Raw genomic sequence first — 18,783 nt, 5'->3', positions numbered from 1 at the left:
TCTCTCTCTCTCTCTCTCTCTCTCTCTCTCTCTCTCTCTCTCTCTCTCTGTCTGTCTCTCTGTCGTATATATAGTATACAAACATACATACATATAACATACATGTACATACATACACACACGTATACCTTATTTACTCCTACTATAGGGAGAGAGGCCATATTTTATTTACCTGTTTATCTTTCTTAGTGTGTAATACAGAGTTGTTTCAGTCACATTTGACTCTTCATGACCCCATTTGGGGTTTTCCCAGCAAAACAAAAACAAAGAAACAAACATAAAAAATGATTTGCCATTTCCTTCTCCAGCTCATTTTAAAAAATTAGGAAATTGAGACAAACAAGGTCAAGTAACTGGCCCACGGTCACACAGATGGTCAATATCTGAGGTCTGATTTGAACTTACAAAGAAGAGTCTTCCTGATTCTAGGCCCAGAGCTCCAACCACTGAAACACCTGGCTATCCCATGTATTACTTAAATGCTGGGTTTGGAGTGAAGAAAAAAACAGGGTTTGAATTCCTCCAGCTGTGTAAACCTGCATGAAAGAGTAGGTGGTCAATAAATATTTGTTGACATTTGAGTCAATAAATATTTAGTAAGCTCCCACTACATGCCAGGAACTATGCTGGGATACAAATAAGAAAAAGAGGTAGCCCCTGACCTCAAGGAATTTATACTCAAATGAGGGAGGGCAATAAACAAAAGGAGCTGAAAATGGCGAAGGGCACCTGGGGATACTCAGCCCAGCTGCATGGTGTTCAGTGGAATCAAGCCAAGCAGAGATGCTGAAGGAAAATGGAGTTACCTAGAAAATTATGAGCCCACTATACAGAAAAACTTTGAAAGGAGCTTAATGCTTTGCCCTCCAGCTCTCCAGTCAGAGGGGAAGAGCAACTGAGGGTAAGTCGAGAAGATGTTGAGTATCAAAACATAAAGACAGCTAAGGGATGAAATGGTAGAGCATGGGCCTGGAATCAGGAAAATTCATCTTTCTGAGTTCAAATCTGGCCTCAGACACTTCTTAGCTGTGTAAACCAGGGCAAGTCACTTGACCCTGTTTGCCTCAATTTCCTCATCTGAAAAATGGAGAAGAAAATGGAAAACCACCACAGTATCTATGCCAAGAAAACCCTAAATGGGGTCATGGAGAGTCTGACATGACTGAAAAAACTATACAGCAATAAACCATACATAAGGATTCTAGTGGACCATACTTCGAAAACCACATATTAATATTATCCGTATTTTTATTTATTGTCTTTTTATTTATTTTGTTAAATATTTCTTAGTTATAGCTCAGGCTGTGCTAAGTGTTGTGTTTGACACATGCTGCCATGTGTTTGACATGTCTATTCCAGACCAAAGATTTAGAACTGAAAGAGACCTAAAAAATCATCTAGACCCATTATTTTATAGATAAGGACAAAAAAGCCCCAAACCAGTGGAGGAACTTGACCAGGGTGAAGCAAGGAATAAGAAGCAGTCCCAAGATTTGAACCCCAATTCTCTATTCCAAACCTGTTTACTGACACAAAAATTCTAGCTGTCTTGACAAGTATATCCCTCTAAAGGAAAAGGGTTATCAGGCTATAGTAACTGGTTGAAAAAGTATTTTCTTCTAATCTTTCAACTTCCTTTTACTATTTTTCTTTTTCACAAGCAAACTTTTGATTTTACTTTGATCTCTCAAAGACATTTTCCTTCTAGAAAGGATATGAACTGCATATATAACATAAATATCAGTTGCTACTTGGTGTTTATATTTATTTTCAATAGTCACAAGAGATCCAACAACATTTTACTGAGGATGGAGGAATAGTGGAAGGAAGTAGTATTAAATAAGCTGGAAAGACAGAGTGGCTGTGGATTCCAAATCGTCTTGAATAAGAAACCTTGAAATTTGAGCTGTATTCCATAGGCAATAGGGGATGAGCAGAAATTTGGGGTTCAGAAGACCAGGATTCTTTCCATTTACTGTGTAACCACAAGCAAATCATTTTCCCTTTTTTGGGTAAAAGGTGTACTGAACTGGGGCAGCTAGGTGGTACAGTGAATAGGGCACCAGCCCTGGAGTCAGGAGGACCTGAGTTCAAATTCGGCCTCAGGCATTTGACACGTATTGATTGTGTGACCTTGAGCAAGTCATTAACCCCTATTCCCTTGCCTTCCCCCTTCCAAAGAGGGGAAAAATGAATTGCAAAAAAGTTGTACTAAACTGTTTAAACTTCATATTTAACCATATCAAAGAAAAGTACAGCTACCTTATGGGTAAAACTGAGAGGGGTTATTAAAGATGACCCCTTCTAACCCTTGTTCTTCAGCTGTGTCCAACTCCACAAGACCCCATTTAGCGTTTTCTTGCCAAAGATACTGGAATATTTTGCTACTTCCTTCTCCGGCTCATTTTACAAATGAGGAAACTGAGGCAAACTGGATTAAGTGACTTGCCTAAGGTCACATAGCTCATAAGTATCTGAGGCCAGATTTGAACTCTGGAAGATGAGTCTTTCTGACTCAAGGCCTAGTACTCTATGCACTATGGCGCCAACTAGCTGCGCCTTCTAGTTCTACAATTCTAGTAGCAAGCCTAGACCAGAAATCAAATCTCCTGTTTTTCCAGGACGCTTTCCATTTATACCACGTAAGAATGTAAGCATGATTTTTTCCTGGAATGCCATTTATGTATTTCACCAGCTACCTGATAGTGACATAACAATCTGAAGAGCCAATGAGAAAACAAACACTGATGAAACCTTTTAAATAATCTAACAATGCATTCAATTAAACTTAGTCAAACTTTTGCAGAATTACAGAATTTTCTTTAATTCTCTAATTGGCTTTAGCGTGCCTTCTCCACTCTGTACCTATTAATTTGAGATATCTTATGTATCTCTCCCACTCACTTGGCTTTACGATTTAATCTCTATATACCTCTCTTCTCCTATATATTAAATGTGTGAAACACACTCATACTTTCCATTTCACCAGGATATTGAAAGAATTAGATGAAATGCAAAATACTGAAATCACCTTAGTTAAAGAAGTATTTATTTAAAAAAATACAATGCCTTATGAAAGTACCTTTCCAAAGAAAGCGACAACAATGCTATGTGATAAATTCATTCAGTAACCAATGATTTATGCTTTCTAATCTCAAAATGGCAAGGCCTATTTTACTTTAAAGCACTAGGTAGCATTTTTTTAAAGCTGACAGAGAAATGAGAATGACGGCTATTGATTTTAATAGTGTTGGCATCAATTATAGGGCTTACTATTGTTCATATGGAATTTATTTCTTTTCATGTGGTTACCAGATGGTGAGGACATTCCACTGCATTTCAGAATTCATTAATTTACTGTTTTGAATTAAATGATGCATTTGTTCAATATACATTATATGAAAATGCAGTTCTTTTAGCTAACTTGAGATTATGCAAAAAGAAAGTTAACTCTACATAAACCTATCACTGATGCCTGTAGCATTAATCGATTTAAAAAAAATCTGGAAGAAATATAACTGTGGAATTTTAGAGATGGAAGGTACCTTAGAATTCATCTCACTTGAACTTCCATCCATACAATAAAATTTATCCTTCTGCACTCTGGACAGATAGCCATCCAACTTATTTCTGTATGTCCAAAAATACATTACTTTTCTTATATATTAGGCTATCATCTCTCTGTTATAAAATTAACAGTGCTCTTTTTTTTTTCTTTTGGAGGGGGGAAGGCAAGGCAATCAGGGTAAAGTGACTTGCCCAGGGTCACACAGCTAATTAAGTGTCATGTCTGAGAAGGGATTTGAACTCAGGTCCTCCTGACTCCAGGGCTCCTGATCCTCACTTCGCCATCCAAGCTGCCCTGAGAAGTGTTCTTCTTTAGCAGACCTCAGGAGTCATCATCAAGTATTCTGTTGATTGTAGTTTTTAGTCTTTCAAAATTCTTTATTTTTATAACACGGATATTGTAGTAATTGTTCTAATTCTGTTCACTTCATTACACATCATTTCATACAAATCTTTCCATGTCTCATTGAAACAATCTTTCTCTTCATTTCTTATAGTGCAGTAGTATTCCATCATATTTCTACGTCACAATTTGTTTAAGCATTCCTCTGTTTTAATACCTTGAGGAGTGTCAAAGATCTCACAGCCTAATGCAGCAGCTTATTCTGTTATTGATTAACTCTTGTCCTTAGGAAATTTTTTTAAGTTGAGTTGAAAAATATCTCCTACCTTATCTTCTATGTATTCTGCCTGCAAGGAGGGGAAATATAGTGTAGTAGGAAAAAAACCCTGACTTTAAAATCAAGAGATTCAGAATACCTGAGCTGTTAAAAGTCTACTCAGCTATTTACTAGTCATGAAGTGTTAAGTAAAAAAGCTGCTATCTACCAATTCTTAACTATTTTGTTTTGTTTTTTACAGAATTAATCTTCCTCACTTCTTAGAACTTTGTATTTATTCATATCAAATTTCATTTTGTGAATTCGAGTCCATTGTTCCCGATGATCAAGGTATTTTTGAACGCTAACACTTGCATCTATCCTTATAAGGTTTATGTTATGGATAAAAAACATTGAGAAGGATATAAATAAGGACCAAAAAAAAGTGGCAGTCTGCCAATGCCTCCTTGTAGGTAAAGTTCAGAATAACTGGACTTTTAAAAAATCTACTCAGCTATGGTTAGCAACCATGTTCCAAGATGGAAGATATTAGTGGACAAAGTGCCTGTGCTGGTAAAATCATGATCCTGGCATTACTGAAGGGGCAATTCTCCTAACAGCTTCCAAAGAGAGTTAAAAGATTTGCAGAATGGTTTCTGTGAGGGAAGTAGTGTAAGTGCTGACAGTCTTATTTTCCAGGAGAGAACATTGACACTCAATGGCAACAACAGAGCCAGAACTCTCATTGATGACTTCTGACTCCAAAGTCAAGGTCATTGAAGATTCCACCATAGACTCTCAGCGTAGTCTTTTTTTTGTTGTTTATAGCACTCTTCACTAGCCTCATTTCTTTTTTTTTTTTTAAGCAATTGGGGTTAAGTAACTTGCTCAAGGTTACACGGCCAGTTATTTCTGGGTGTGGTGCTGAGTGTCTGAGCCCGGGATTCGATCTCCAGGTCGTCCCAACACTGGAGCAGGTGCTCTTACTCGCTGAGCCACCTGGCCGCCCCTAAGCAATTGGGGTTAAGTAACTTGCTCAAGGTTACACGGCCAGGTGTTTCTGGGTGGGTGCTAACTAGTCTCATTTCCTTGGGTATTTAGTGGTATTTCAAGTACTGGGTATGGAGATAAAGCAGCCAATTAAAAAGAAGAAATTGGGGGAAAATTATTGGAAAAAAAAGCTGTAATTGATCAAATAGAAACTTGCTTATGTACCTGTTTTTCAGGAGATGACAGGTTAAATTAAGTGTTTTCTCCTTCTGAAATGCCCTTCTCTGTCTTCTCCAGCAATCCCAAACTCATATTTAATTCAAATCTCACTCACTAGATGTACCCACTTCATATTCATTATTTTAAATTTCCTCAGCACATATTTATGTCAACCTACCCTAAATAATGTTGCCCTAACCAACATTGTTTCCAAATAACATCATTAATCCATTACAACCACACCTCACCAAAATAACATTGGGAACCATTGCTTGGTTGTTTCCCAAGACACAAGTCAGATGGTAAATGAGTCTGAGCGGGTTCCTGAACCCCAGTGATTTTGTCTTTGCTGACTGTCACCCTGCCTTGTGCTTCCTGTGTATATATAAACACAATTCCTCTGAAACTCGCTACCCTTGGGGCTGTTGTTTTACCATGGCATGTTTTCAAAGAACTAATTACCAGGCTAAACCACATTATCATGTATTTGTTCCCATATTATTTGTAATTGGTGGTTAATGTTTTACATGGGTATGTCCACCTGACTTGATTCCTGGAGGGCAGGAACCCTCTCATCTCAATTCTTTGCTTTTCATGAAGTAAATGCTTATTAATTGAGGCAGACTGGGAGTCAGGGAGACCTGGGTTCACATCTTGCCTCATATTCTTACTGTGGGACACTGTATCACAACTACATGGTTTGACCTAGAGTTTGCCAATTTCTCTGAAACTTAGGGCAAAGTAGAATCTAAATTAATATGCCGCTCTTTGTTCCAAATTCACTAACTTGGAGGAATTCTATGTCCTGAGCTGGTAGGGACTTCAGGGGACATCTGAGTAATCAGGTGACTTTTGAATGAAGAATGACTTTCAGTCTACTACTAACTGAGATGTAGAAATTTGCTGGTCTGTTTTATCCAAAAAACTTGCAGTTTTGCTTTTTAATCCAGACTGCTTCATTCTTAGATATCTACTTATCTTTACCTCAGTTTGCTATAGATGAAGGGGCTATGTTTAAAGGTCCCTTCAAGCTCCAAATCCAGGATCCTATTATTTCAGATCCATTTAATCATTGTGGAATGAATGTTATTGTTGTTTGTACTTCATTTTGACTTGTGTATGAATTAGATTTGAGTGAGGCAGAGTTGCACAAAGTTGCCAGCCCCACTATTTCTTCCAGAGTAATCGAAATCCAGTGGCAAGACCAAAGTTAATATAAATGTATCTATATGTATGTATATGTATAGGTGTGTGTGTGTATAGACACACACACACACACACAGGATGCCGTGGATGACCTTGACATCTTCAACGTCTGACCAAGTCATGTTTTTATTGAAACTTAGGGCAAAGTAGAAACTAAATTGGGGTAGCTAAGTGGCACAATGGATAGAATACTGGCCCTAAATTCAGGAAGATCTTCATTAGTTCAGATCTGAACTCAGACATTTACTAGCTATGTGACCCTGCTCAAGTCATTTAAACCTTTTTGCCTCAGTTTCCTCTTCTTTAAAATGAACTGGAGAAGGAAATGGCAAACCACTCCAGTATCTTTGCCAAGAAAACCCAATATGGGGTCATGAAGAATCAGACATAATTTAAACTGAACAACAACAAAAGAAATTAAATTAACATGGAGTTCTCTATTCCAAATTCATTAACTTGGAGGAATTATAAATCTAGAATTGGAAGAAACTTCAGGGGCCTGGTAATCCAACCCTACATTTTCTGGATGAAAAAACTGAGGCCCAAGGAAATTAAATCATTTGCTTAAGATCGCACAACTATAAACCTCATCGGCAAGGCCTTCTAACTCCAGAGACAGAGCTTTTAATGTTTAACGAACATGTATTAAGTGCCCACTATGTGTCCGGTACACTATACTAAGCACTCTACAAATACTGACAACAAACCTGGGAGATGGGTGCTATTATCCTCATTTTACAGTTGAGGAAATTGAGGCAGGCATAGGTTAAGTGACTTGCCCACATTAAGCACCATAGTTCTGTAGATGTATTATGTAATACTGTCATATAAACATTATCTTTTAAATTTGTTACCTTCTTACTTCCATTTCAAGCATGGTCAGAAGATTAACAGGTAGATAATGCAAGTTTAATCACAAGAGAAGAATTGGCTGAACCTGCTGTGTAATTTAACTTCCAGAATGTGTTTTTGAGATTTGCCAGTCATGCCAATAAAGCTCCTCATTACTTATGGTTTCTAGAGAATTTTCTCAGCAAAATCATGTCGGCTATGTACCAGGTATCGTGTTAAGCACTTTACAAATATTAACTCATTTGATCCTCACAGCAACCAGGGGACAGGTACTGTTATTATCTCCATTTTATATATGAGGAAACTGAGACAGACTGGTTAAGTGACTTGCCCAAAGCCTCACAGCTAGTAAGCATCTGAGAGGTAATTTAAACTCAATTCTTCCTCACTTCAGACCCAGTTCTCTAACTACCATGCCACCTAGCTGCCTCTAACATGTATTCAAACATACCCCACCAAACTTCTCGAGAGAGAGAAAGATACATATATATGGATAGATATAGATAGATAGAAAGATACATAGATTGATAGATATACATACATATAGATATAGAAATACACACATATATAGATAAAAATTCCAATACATAGGAATATATGTGTCTATATATGTATATTATATATATGCAATTTCTATGTCATTGATATATGTGTGTATATATGTATATACATAGATATATGATGTGTGAGTGGTGCTCACTGCATGGTGAGCTAATATGCACATCTTTGAACAATAAAAAAACTCATAGATTTATGTATTAATCACCATTCCTGGAAAGAATTCACTTGGCAAAAGATTGTTGATATGAGAAAATGATGCCGGAAATTAACATTCATTTTAATTTAATCTTTACATCCAGGGTTACCATGTTTCCTTAGATCTTGTTTACAAGGGGCTATAATGAAAATAATAAAACAAAACAATATTGTAGAGGGGAATGTGTAAGACCCTTTCCTTGCTTCCTTGGCAAAGAAGGAATTTTTAACACTATTAATATTAATCTAGCACATTTTTCCCAGCAATTTTGTATTCTACAGTCCACAGATTCTTTTTGTTTTATTTTGTTCTGGTTTTTCCCTTGCCTGATTGCAGTACTTAATGAAAAGTTGTGTTAGGTGAGAAAATGAGAACAGCCACTCAAATCAACAGTCTTCTTAATGAAAAACATTATGGCACAGTAGCTTCCAAAAGGGTAAAAGAGATCTTCTGCAAGTATCTATTGACTGTGATGTAGATTGAACTGCTGAAGGAGAATTTCTTCCTTTCCTTTTCTTTGATGATCATTTGTCTTACTAATAATGTAGAAATTGCACATAAAAAGAAATTGAACCTTGTTTTGAACACAATAGAACCTTTCACCCTAAAAAGATTGAGCCCTGAGTGGGAACAAAATAATGTCTAAGTACAAATTATCTCTGCAATCTTATTCATTTACAACATCAGAATACAACATCTCTTTTATTAAGGATATTCATAATTAATTTTTGATGAGAAAAAAAGTATCAGGCATTTCCTTTTTAATAGGACACATACATATGGGGCACTCCAATCAGTCTATCTCCTCAGCTCATCACCATATTGTTTCTCCAGCAGAATTACCCATAGCTATATCATTGGGCTCTCAATACCTATTCTAGTCTTAACACACTTCCCTATCTACTTGAACTTTTCAGTCAATATTCTTTCTACCTCTTTCCTTTAATAGAAATTTACCTTTACCTTGAATACAACTCATCCTAGAGGCCACTTGTTCTATTCGCCTCAATTTGGAGGCCTGATTTCTCATTCCCTACCACTGCTTCTATACTATTTCCCTGTGGCTATTTTATGACTTTTTTCTTTAATGTTCCAAGCAATCAATTTCTTATACTAATCTTAACCCTAATTTTCTCACCCTAAGTCTCTCCATTGTTGCTGACGTTTACTTAGTTCCAAATGCTTCTTCCAGCATTCTCAATTATTTCAATATTGACCTTCCTTTCCATTCCAGTCCTTTTCAACATTTTTGTGGTCTACATTCTCCTCATAAAACAAATAACAATATAATTCTTCAATCTTTTCAACTCTAATCACTCTCTTTCTCCATCATTGTTAAGACACGTACTGACATAGTCTCACCTTAGACCTTGCTCCTTTGCAAAATTGCAGGAGAGCCTTGAAATTGTACCTTTCAATCACATTATCTTCATTTTTCACCTCTTCCATTCTCACACTAAATACTATTTGCCTGTATTATAAAATTCATTCCCTTGACCACTCCTGATCTCCAAATGTGTCTTCCAAATTCTGACTTCACTAATTTCTCTTCATAGGTCCATCACTTTGCACAGGACAACCTCCATGCTTGAAATTTATTCCCTTATTATCTCTACCTCAAGTTTTGGCTTATCTGGATCCTCCCATTTGCTAGTACCCTCTCCACAGAAATTACTTTGGATCTACTTAGCATATATGTTGCTAATTTAATTTTCCATGTACATACTATTTTTCCTTTTTTCTTCATTTTTTGGCATGGCCTAAGATCACACAACTAGTAAGTGTCAAGTATCTGAAGCCGGATTTGAACTCAGACTCTCCTGACTCCAGGGCTAGTGTTCTTTCCACAGTACCACCACACTGCCCCTTCACACTATTTTTCTTTTGTAAGGGTAATGGTCTATTTTCATTTTTTGGTCCTTGTATCCCTATTATTTATCATAGTGCCTAATGTACTTGAAATAAATGTTGGTTGACTATTTGCCTGAATGAATGGTTTGCCACTTTCATATTTTACTAATATCTAGAATCTAGATAATTCTAATGTACTAGAATTCCTTGACTTTTGGACTTTTGGACCTTCCCAATCAGGAAATTCTCATCCCTGGGTGAGCCTCATCATTGAACTTCTCCACCTTTGGTCCGCTGCTGAACATTAATGGATACAAATCATGAAACTGAACTAATTTCACTTACTACAAATTCATTGTGTACAAGCTCACCTAAGTCATTGCTGTTGTGTGAATTCTTTTACACTAATCTCATCTACTTCCTATGTCTTTCCCCAAAGTTATTGTTTCAAAGCTTTTAGTCTCTTCTTTCACTCTCAAAGACAACCAGTCCCTAGACTTAAATGCCTCAGCTCCTCCCTCATTGCAAGACTGAGGCTCTGCTTCTTATCCTACTTCATTCATTAGTCAAAGTTTCTCAGCTTCCTTGCCCATTCCCTTGTCCTTTCCTTGGTCACAGAAAAAGTGCCCACACCTTACACTAACACAGTCTCATTTCTTCCAGCATCCGTAGCAGTCATCCATCTACTGATCTTTAATCTCTTCCTCACCAATTGTTTATTCACATCTACCAACAAACATGATCAGGTCTATGCAGTCCTAGAAAAGCTTTCCCTTTTTGATTTTTCTATTCAATCCAGCTATGTTCTCATTTCATTCTTCTTTGCTGCTAACCTTTTTGAAAAAGTTGTCTATTCTCCATCAACCAACCAATAAGCCTTTGTTTTTCAGTCATTTTCAATTGTGTCTAACTCTTTGTGACCCCACTTGGGGTTTTCTTGGTAAAGATACTGGAGTGGTTTGCCATTTCCTTCTCCAACTTATTTTACAGATGAGGAAACTGAGGCAAACAGGGTTAAGTACTTGCCAAGGATCTCATAGCTAATAAGTGTCTGAGGCCATATTTGAACTCTGGAAGATAAGTCTTCCTGACTCCAGGCCTGGCACTCTATCCACTGTGCCATTTAGCTGTCCCAATAAACATTTACTAAGTCCTTAATATGGGCTGGAGAGACATCATGCCAGGTTCTGGTTGTACAAAGACAAAAATGACTAGTCCCCCACATCAAGAAGTTATAGTCTGGGGGCGGCCAGGTGGCTCAGCGAGTAAGAGCACCGGCCCCAGTGTCGGGATGACCTGGGGATCGAATGCCGGGCTCAGACACTTAGCACCTACCCAGAAACACCTGGCCGTGTAACCTTCAGCAAGTTACTTAACCCCAATTGCTTAGGGGCTGCCAGGTGGCTCAGTGAGTAAGAGCATCGGCCCCAGTGTCAGGATGACCTGGGGATCAAATCCAGGCTCAGATACTTAGCAACACACCCATAAATAACTGGCCGTGTAACCTTGAGCAAGTTACTTAACCCTGATTGCTTTAAAAAAAAAGTTTTAGTCTATCAATGGCTCCACTTGTGGACCACTCCATGTTTCCTGTACCACTTGACAATTGGGCATCTATGCCCATCACACCACTGCATTTGCTCCTATTCTCTAAGCAACACTAGATCACCAATAATAATTCAGTAATCACCAAAGCCAAGGAGCACATTTCTCAGTCCTCATCCTCTTTAATCTCTTTGAAACTTTAGATACTTTCCAATATCCTCCTACTGGATGTTCTCTCTTCCTTTAATTTCAGACACAACCCACTATTCTGTTCTCTTTCAATGTTCAGCAGAGATATGCCCTTACCCTTCAGCTCTTCTCTCCACATTCTCTCCACTGACAATATCATTCATTTTTCTATCACTACTAGACAGATGATTCCCAAATCAATATCTCAAGGCCCAACTTTTATTCTAAGTTCCACCATAACTTCAGCTACCTAGAAAACTTTTCCACCTGAATGTCCCATCAGTATCTCAGATGCAACATTTCTAGAACATAGTCCATTATCTTTCTCCCTAAATCTGTTCCTCATTTGGACTTCTCTATTTCTGTCTGTGGAAGAAACTTTACCTGGTTTCTCATGTTTATAACCTTTAGCTTATCTATGTCTCTTTTCTCTTCTCACCTCTCATATCTAATCAGTAACCAAATCATGTCAATTCCACTTTTATTACAACTTTCATTATGGATATTCCTCCTATTCTCACCACCAGCCTCACAGTATTGACTGTTATGAATACCCTCTTGAACCTGCTATTGGAATAAATACCTAACAATGTGAATAAAAACCAAAGCTCCCAACTCTACTCTTTCCACATTTAATCTATCCTTCATTCTACCATAGGGATAATTTATTATTCATAGATCTGATCATCTCTGTCCTCTATTCAAAAAATATTCAGAAGTTCCCTCATTGGTTCCTAAGTAAAATTTAGACACTACTGCTTGGCATTCAGAGTACTCTACAATAAGGCATCATCCAATTTTTCCAGTTGTATTTGATATCCCTCTCATCATAAATTCTATGCTCTTACCAAACTGGACTGCTCTGTGCCCCATAAAAATTACATGTACTCCTATACCACCACTTCTTTGTTGACACTATTCTCTGCAATTCTTTGTTGGAAATGTTTTCCCTCTCACTTTTTGCTTGAAATTCTACTGAACATTTAAAGTTCAACTCAAATGCTTCTTCTCCATATAAACTCTCCTGTTTCCCTCAGCTGATATCAACTTTCATCTTGAGACTTTATATAGCACCTAATTATAATGCAGTTATCTATGTTGCTATCTTATCCCCTTACTAAACTGTATGTCTGAGGGTTGGAATAGTGTGTGTGTGTATACATACATATATATATATGGAAAGACAGAGAGACAGAGAGAAAGAGACAGAGAGGGAGAGAAGAGAGCAGGAGAGAGAGAGAGAGAGAGAGAGAGAGAGAGAGAGAGAGAGAGAGAGAGAGAGAGAGAGAGAGAGAACAGTATAAAATCTCAACTTTGATTATCTCCTGGATTAGGGAATTGTGATTATCTCCTAGAGCAGGGTTGGGGAACCTGCAAACTCAAAGCCACATGTGACCCTCTAGGTCCTCAAGTGCAGCCCTTTGACTGAATCCAAACTTCACAGAACAAATCCCCTTAATAAAAGGATTGTTCTGTAAAACCTAAACTCACTCAAAAGGCTGTAGCAGAGGACCTAGAAAGCCACATGTGGCCTCAAGGCCACAGGTTCCGCACCCCTGTCTGGAATATACTATAGATGTTACATAGTATCTTGTATACAGAAAGCACTTAATACATACATACTGTATTTATCCCTCTTTATATTTATATTTCTATATTTTATATTATATTATATATTATTATAATATTTTATTATATAATTTTATATATTATTATAATATTTTTATTATTTTGTATTATATATATTTTTATCTATCTATCTATCTATCTATCTATCTATCTATCTATCTATCCCTCTTCCTTCCCCCTCCTGGATAACGATCTCTTACTATAAAGAATACAAACTAGAAATAAAGAAAGAATTCAGCAAAACTAACCACCACATTCAAAAATTCTGATGTGATATGCAATATTCCACCCCAACAGAGCCACATGTCTATGAAGAATGATGTGGGAGGCAGGAGCAAGTACCCCTTTATATCTCTTCTTTGCTATAAATTCTCAACATTGAGCTGTCATTATTATTATTATTATCTTTTTGGAGGGGGGAATGCAGGGTGATTGGGGTTGTGACTTGCCCAAGGTCACATGGCTACTAAGTGTTAATAGCATCTGAGGTTGGATTTGAACTCAGGTCCTCCTGACTCCAGGGCCCATGCTCTATTCACTGTGCCACCAAGTCACCCCAATTATTTTTTATTACTGTTCTTTGTGTTGACATTGTTGTTCTTGATATGTGTTTTGTTTTCCTGATTCCGACTATTCCACTTTGTATCAGTTCATTTAAATCTTCCCATTATCTCTATATTCATCACACTAAGCTTTTCCTATAGTGATATTCCATTGCATTATTGTACCACAACTTTCTTAGTCATTCCCCAGTCTGTGCATCCATTTTGTTTCTAGTTCTTGGCCACAACACATATTTTTAGAAGACATTTGTGTTTCATCAAGTTACTTACATTGTGATAATATAATATAAAAAGTAAGATTCTTGAAGATAAGGACTATTTTTCCTTTTGAAAAACTACTGTATCAGGGGTGGCTAGGCAGTGCAGTGAACAGAGCACCAACCCTGGAGTCAGGAGGACCTGAGTTCAAATTCAGCATCAGACACTTAACACAAAAACTAGCCATGTGAGCTTGGGCAAGTCACTTAATCCCAACTGCCCTCCAAAAAGCAGGAAGGAAGGAAGGAAGGAAGGAAGGAAGGAAGGAAGGAAGGAAGGAAGGAAGGAAGGAAGGAAGGAAGGAAGGAAGGAAAGAAGGAAAGAAGGAAGGAAGGAAGGAAGGAAGGAAGGAAGGAAGGAAGGAAGGAAGGGAAAGAAAGAAACTACTGTGTCTTGCACATAGTGGGGTTCTTAATAAACATTTGTTGAATTAAATTAAATTATATTGATAATTTCATACATCACCTGAGATCATTGGAGAAACCCATGATTTAGGGAACAAAAATTTTGGTAAATTTCAAATATTAACTAGATATTAATGTTATTAATTAAGGTGTTAATTAGTATATCACAATAAAAGTGTAGTATATATTCCCCTTTCTGTAAAAAAATATTTAAGACAATTATTTGTTCTATATAAATTGTTTCTGTACTATGTTTACATCTTATGTTTTCTTTAATTCTTTCTTAAAGGTATCAGATACACACCGGACTTCAGCACTCTATTATAAGACCTACTCAGCCCAACTGCTTACCTCTGGATAATGCGACCCTACCTCAGAAACTAAAGGAAGTTGGCTATTCAACTCATATGGTTGGAAAATGGCATTTGGGGTTTTATAGGAAAGAATGCATGCCGACCAAAAGAGGATTTGATACATTTTTTGGCTCCCTCCTGGGAAGTGGTGATTACTATACACACTACAAATGTGATAGCCCAGGGATGTGTGGGTATGACTTGTACGAGAACGACAACGCTGCTTGGGACCACGATAATGGTATATACTCAACCCAGATGTATACTCAGAAAGTGCAGCAAATTTTAGCTTCTCACAACCCCAGGAAGCCTATTTTTTTGTATATTGCATACCAGGCTGTTCACTCACCACTGCAGGCACCAGGAAAGTACTTTGAACATTACAGATCCATTATCAACATTAACCGGAGGAGATACGCTGCCATGCTGTCCTGCTTGGATGAAGCCATCAACAACGTGACCCTGGCTTTAAAGAGGTATGGTTTCTATGACAACAGCATTATCATCTACTCTTCAGATAATGGAGGACAGCCCATGGCAGGAGGAAGTAACTGGCCTCTCAGGGGAAGCAAGGGGACCTATTGGGAAGGAGGAATCCGAGCGGTTGGCTTTGTTCACAGCCCACTTTTGAAAAACAAAGGCAGTATATGTAAAGAGCTTGTGCACATCACAGACTGGTACCCCACACTGATCACACTGGCCGAAGGCTGGATTGATGAGGACACTCAGCTAGATGGTTATGACATTTGGGAGACCATAAGTGAAGGCCGACGTTCTCCACGAGTAGATATTTTGCACAACATTGACCCCATCTACACAAAAGCCAAAAATGGTTCTTGGGCAGCAGGCTTTGGAATCTGGAACACAGCAATACAGTCAGCCATAAGAGTCCACCACTGGAAACTGTTGACAGGGAATCCGGGCTATAGTGACTGGGTCCCTCCTCAGTCTTTTAGTAACGCGGGGCCCAATCGGTGGCATAATGAACGGATTTCTTGGTCTGCTGGCAAAAGTGTTTGGCTTTTCAACATCACAGCTGACCCATATGAGCGAGTGGACCTTTCAAGTAAGTATCCAGGGATTGTGAAGAAGCTCTTACGGAGACTGTCCCAGTTCAATAAAACTGCAGTCCCTGTCAGGTATCCACCCAAAGACCCTAGGAGTAACCCTAGGCTCAATGGAGGCGTCTGGGGGCCATGGTACAAAGAAGATGATAAGAAAAGGAAACCAGCAAAAAACAAGGCTGAAAAAAAGCAGAAAAAAACTAAGACCAAGAAGAAAAAACATCGGAAAAAAGGGCAGTTTCCAAATTGCCAAACAGACCTTACTCATGGGTAATCATAAAACAATGTTTGATGACACTCAAATCCATCCGTACTTTGACCCATACTTTCCCCAGCTAAACTGTCAAAGCCAGCTCTGTAATGAGACAGCCTGAAAACCCCAGATCGGTTCTCATACCGTGCCAAGGCAGAGCGGTCTCAAACTTGACCTCAGTCTTCCTGACCCACTATGGAGAGAACCACAAATAAACTTGTCAAGAGCTTTCTTCTTCTTCATACCAAAGATGGCATTTCCACAGGCAGCAACATTTCAGATAATGCTGTTACCAGAATTTTTTTTCTTGCCCCTTTCATAAAGGTCAGGTGTTGGCATGACAGTTTCTGTACTTCAGCAATTGGCCATTTTTTTTAAGTAAAGGAGGGGAAATATGACTATAACACAATCCTGCTAGTGTGAAGAGGGTTATAAGGCACCAGGCATAACACTGACTTTAGGGAAGGACATACAAAGCCAAATCAGTGGCCTTGGAAAAGACCTAATTTCTTACTGAATTGTGCGTGTGTATGTGTGTGTGTGTGTGTGTGTATGTGTGTGCATTGCACATCCAAGATGTTTTGCTATTAATTTTTTGTTTTTGTTTTTGTTTTCCTGGCTGAAGAAAAAATAAGTGGTGAGTCTCATATGGGAAACAGCTGGTACCTCATATGATCTTACATGTAGAAGAAGGGCAAGAAAAGGCCTTTGAGTACACTGCCATAAAGGACTATAATTATTGTTTAATTGCTTTAATAAAAAATGACACTTCTGCATAAAAGCATAATTTATTTTTACAGAGACAGAATAATTATTTTACTGTCATCAGTGGTGATGCAAATCATGCTTTTATTGTTTTATTTTCCAAGTAACAATAGAATATTTTTTTTTTAATTTCACCCTCCTAAATGACAAAGCACTGTAAAAGTCTGAGTTACTGTAAACACTGCTGGAAAAAGGAGAGTATTGAAGGGAAATAACCCAGGTGAAGAATCTGAATAGACCTCATTCACCCATTATTTTGAATGTAATGAGATGAGGACTTTGCTTAAAAGTTACCTGGTTTCTATGCAGAAGCCAGACAACTTTATTGTTTCTATGATCAACACTTTATTTATGTATCTATTAAAATAGTTTATTTTTATGGCATTCACAAAGTTAGTCTGGTTTTTCTCTAACTTCTCGGCCACAAATAGGCTCACTGCAGCAAAACAAAATTTGTCTGAGTAGAAGGATGATGGGGTGGGAGGGTGGCTATGATAGGGGTTATTTATGGTCTTCACACTGGAGATGTTTCCTTTTATTCTGGAAATTTAGACCATGACAGAAAAGAAAATGAATTGGTATTGGCAGCCAACATCATGGAGAAAGTGCCTACTTAATACTGTATGGTACTAAGCACCATGGGAAGATTACAAATAAATAAAAATGATGGGCCTTGCTGCAAAATAGTTTAAAACATAGTTTGAGACAGATAAAATTACTTGAAAGTGAGTATGAAGGAATGTGTAGAATAAGTATGCAAAGTTCAAGGGACTGTGGAGTCACTTTGTGGTCACCAATACCTAAGAGAACAATATGGCTACCGTCTGCCTTATATAGCCTAATACATTCTCAAGCCCAAAGAATCAAGGGGGTTTGATGATCTCCAGGATCTGTGTGAAAGAGACATGTAGCTGGAGAACTTCTCTCTGAATATGCACTAATTAAATTAGGCCATTAGTGAAATTAGTGGAATTAGTGAAAATGGAATGTAAGTATACTCACCATTACTACTAAGTTTCTCAGTGGGATAGTGGCTGCAGGGTCAAATGCCATTGTTCCGTTTCTTCTCACCACACCATAAGGCCTTAGATCATTGTCTGCAGTTCTTATTTCTGGGGAATCCATGGATTTCAGGGATCCATTATTTCAACCTAAAACACACACATACATACACAGATTATTACATATTATATTGTAATATATACATATTACATATTATATATATACAATATATATTACATATATATGTATTATATACACACATACATTAAGAAATGGGCTGGTCTAAACTCCTTACGGGTTACTCTAACCATAAAAAAAGATAGATAGGGGTTGATCTTTTTCCTTTGTTCTTGAAGAGCACCATGATATCAGGGAGGTGATGCCATGACATGAAATGAATTTGATTTAAGTGAGGAAGGGCTGTGCAGAGTTACCAGCCTCACTTTCTTCTCTGGAGCCATCTGGGTCCAATGGCCAGACATGAATAAGGACAACTAAAGATGGCCCAGAATGCTTTAAGACAAACAGACAGACAGACAGACAGACAGATAGATAAATAGATAGATAGATAGATAGATAGACAGACAGACAGACAGACAGACAGACAGATAGATAGATAGATAGATAGATAGATAGATAGATAGATAGATAGGTAGATAGATAGATAGATAGATAGATAGATAGATAGATAGATAGATAGATAGATAGATAGATAGA

The 18,783-nt window shown here is 37.7% G+C and overlaps 1 protein-coding gene across 1 annotated transcript in view; it reads left to right on the top strand.

The window, feature by feature from the left end:
- Positions 1-17,080, top strand: part of ARSJ (arylsulfatase family member J) — a 130,926-nt gene extending 113,846 nt beyond the window's left edge. Inside the window, exon 2 of the mRNA XM_069095466.1 lies at positions 14,919-17,080. Within this exon, the coding sequence (XP_068951567.1) occupies positions 14,919-16,320 (1,402 nt within the window). The 3' untranslated portion in view covers positions 16,321-17,080. The remainder of the gene's footprint in view (positions 1-14,918) is intronic.
- The last annotated feature ends 1,703 nt before the right edge of the window (positions 17,081-18,783 follow it).

This window comes from Petaurus breviceps, unplaced genomic scaffold (genome assembly GCF_028583685.1).
Source record: "Petaurus breviceps papuanus isolate PSGF00001 unplaced genomic scaffold, PetGlider_PUasm1.0 126, whole genome shotgun sequence".
In the NCBI taxonomy this organism is placed as follows: Eukaryota; Metazoa; Chordata; class Mammalia; order Diprotodontia; family Petauridae; genus Petaurus; species Petaurus breviceps.
Note: the sequence above shows the minus strand (reverse complement) of the source record. Positions and strands in the feature narration are given on the sequence as shown.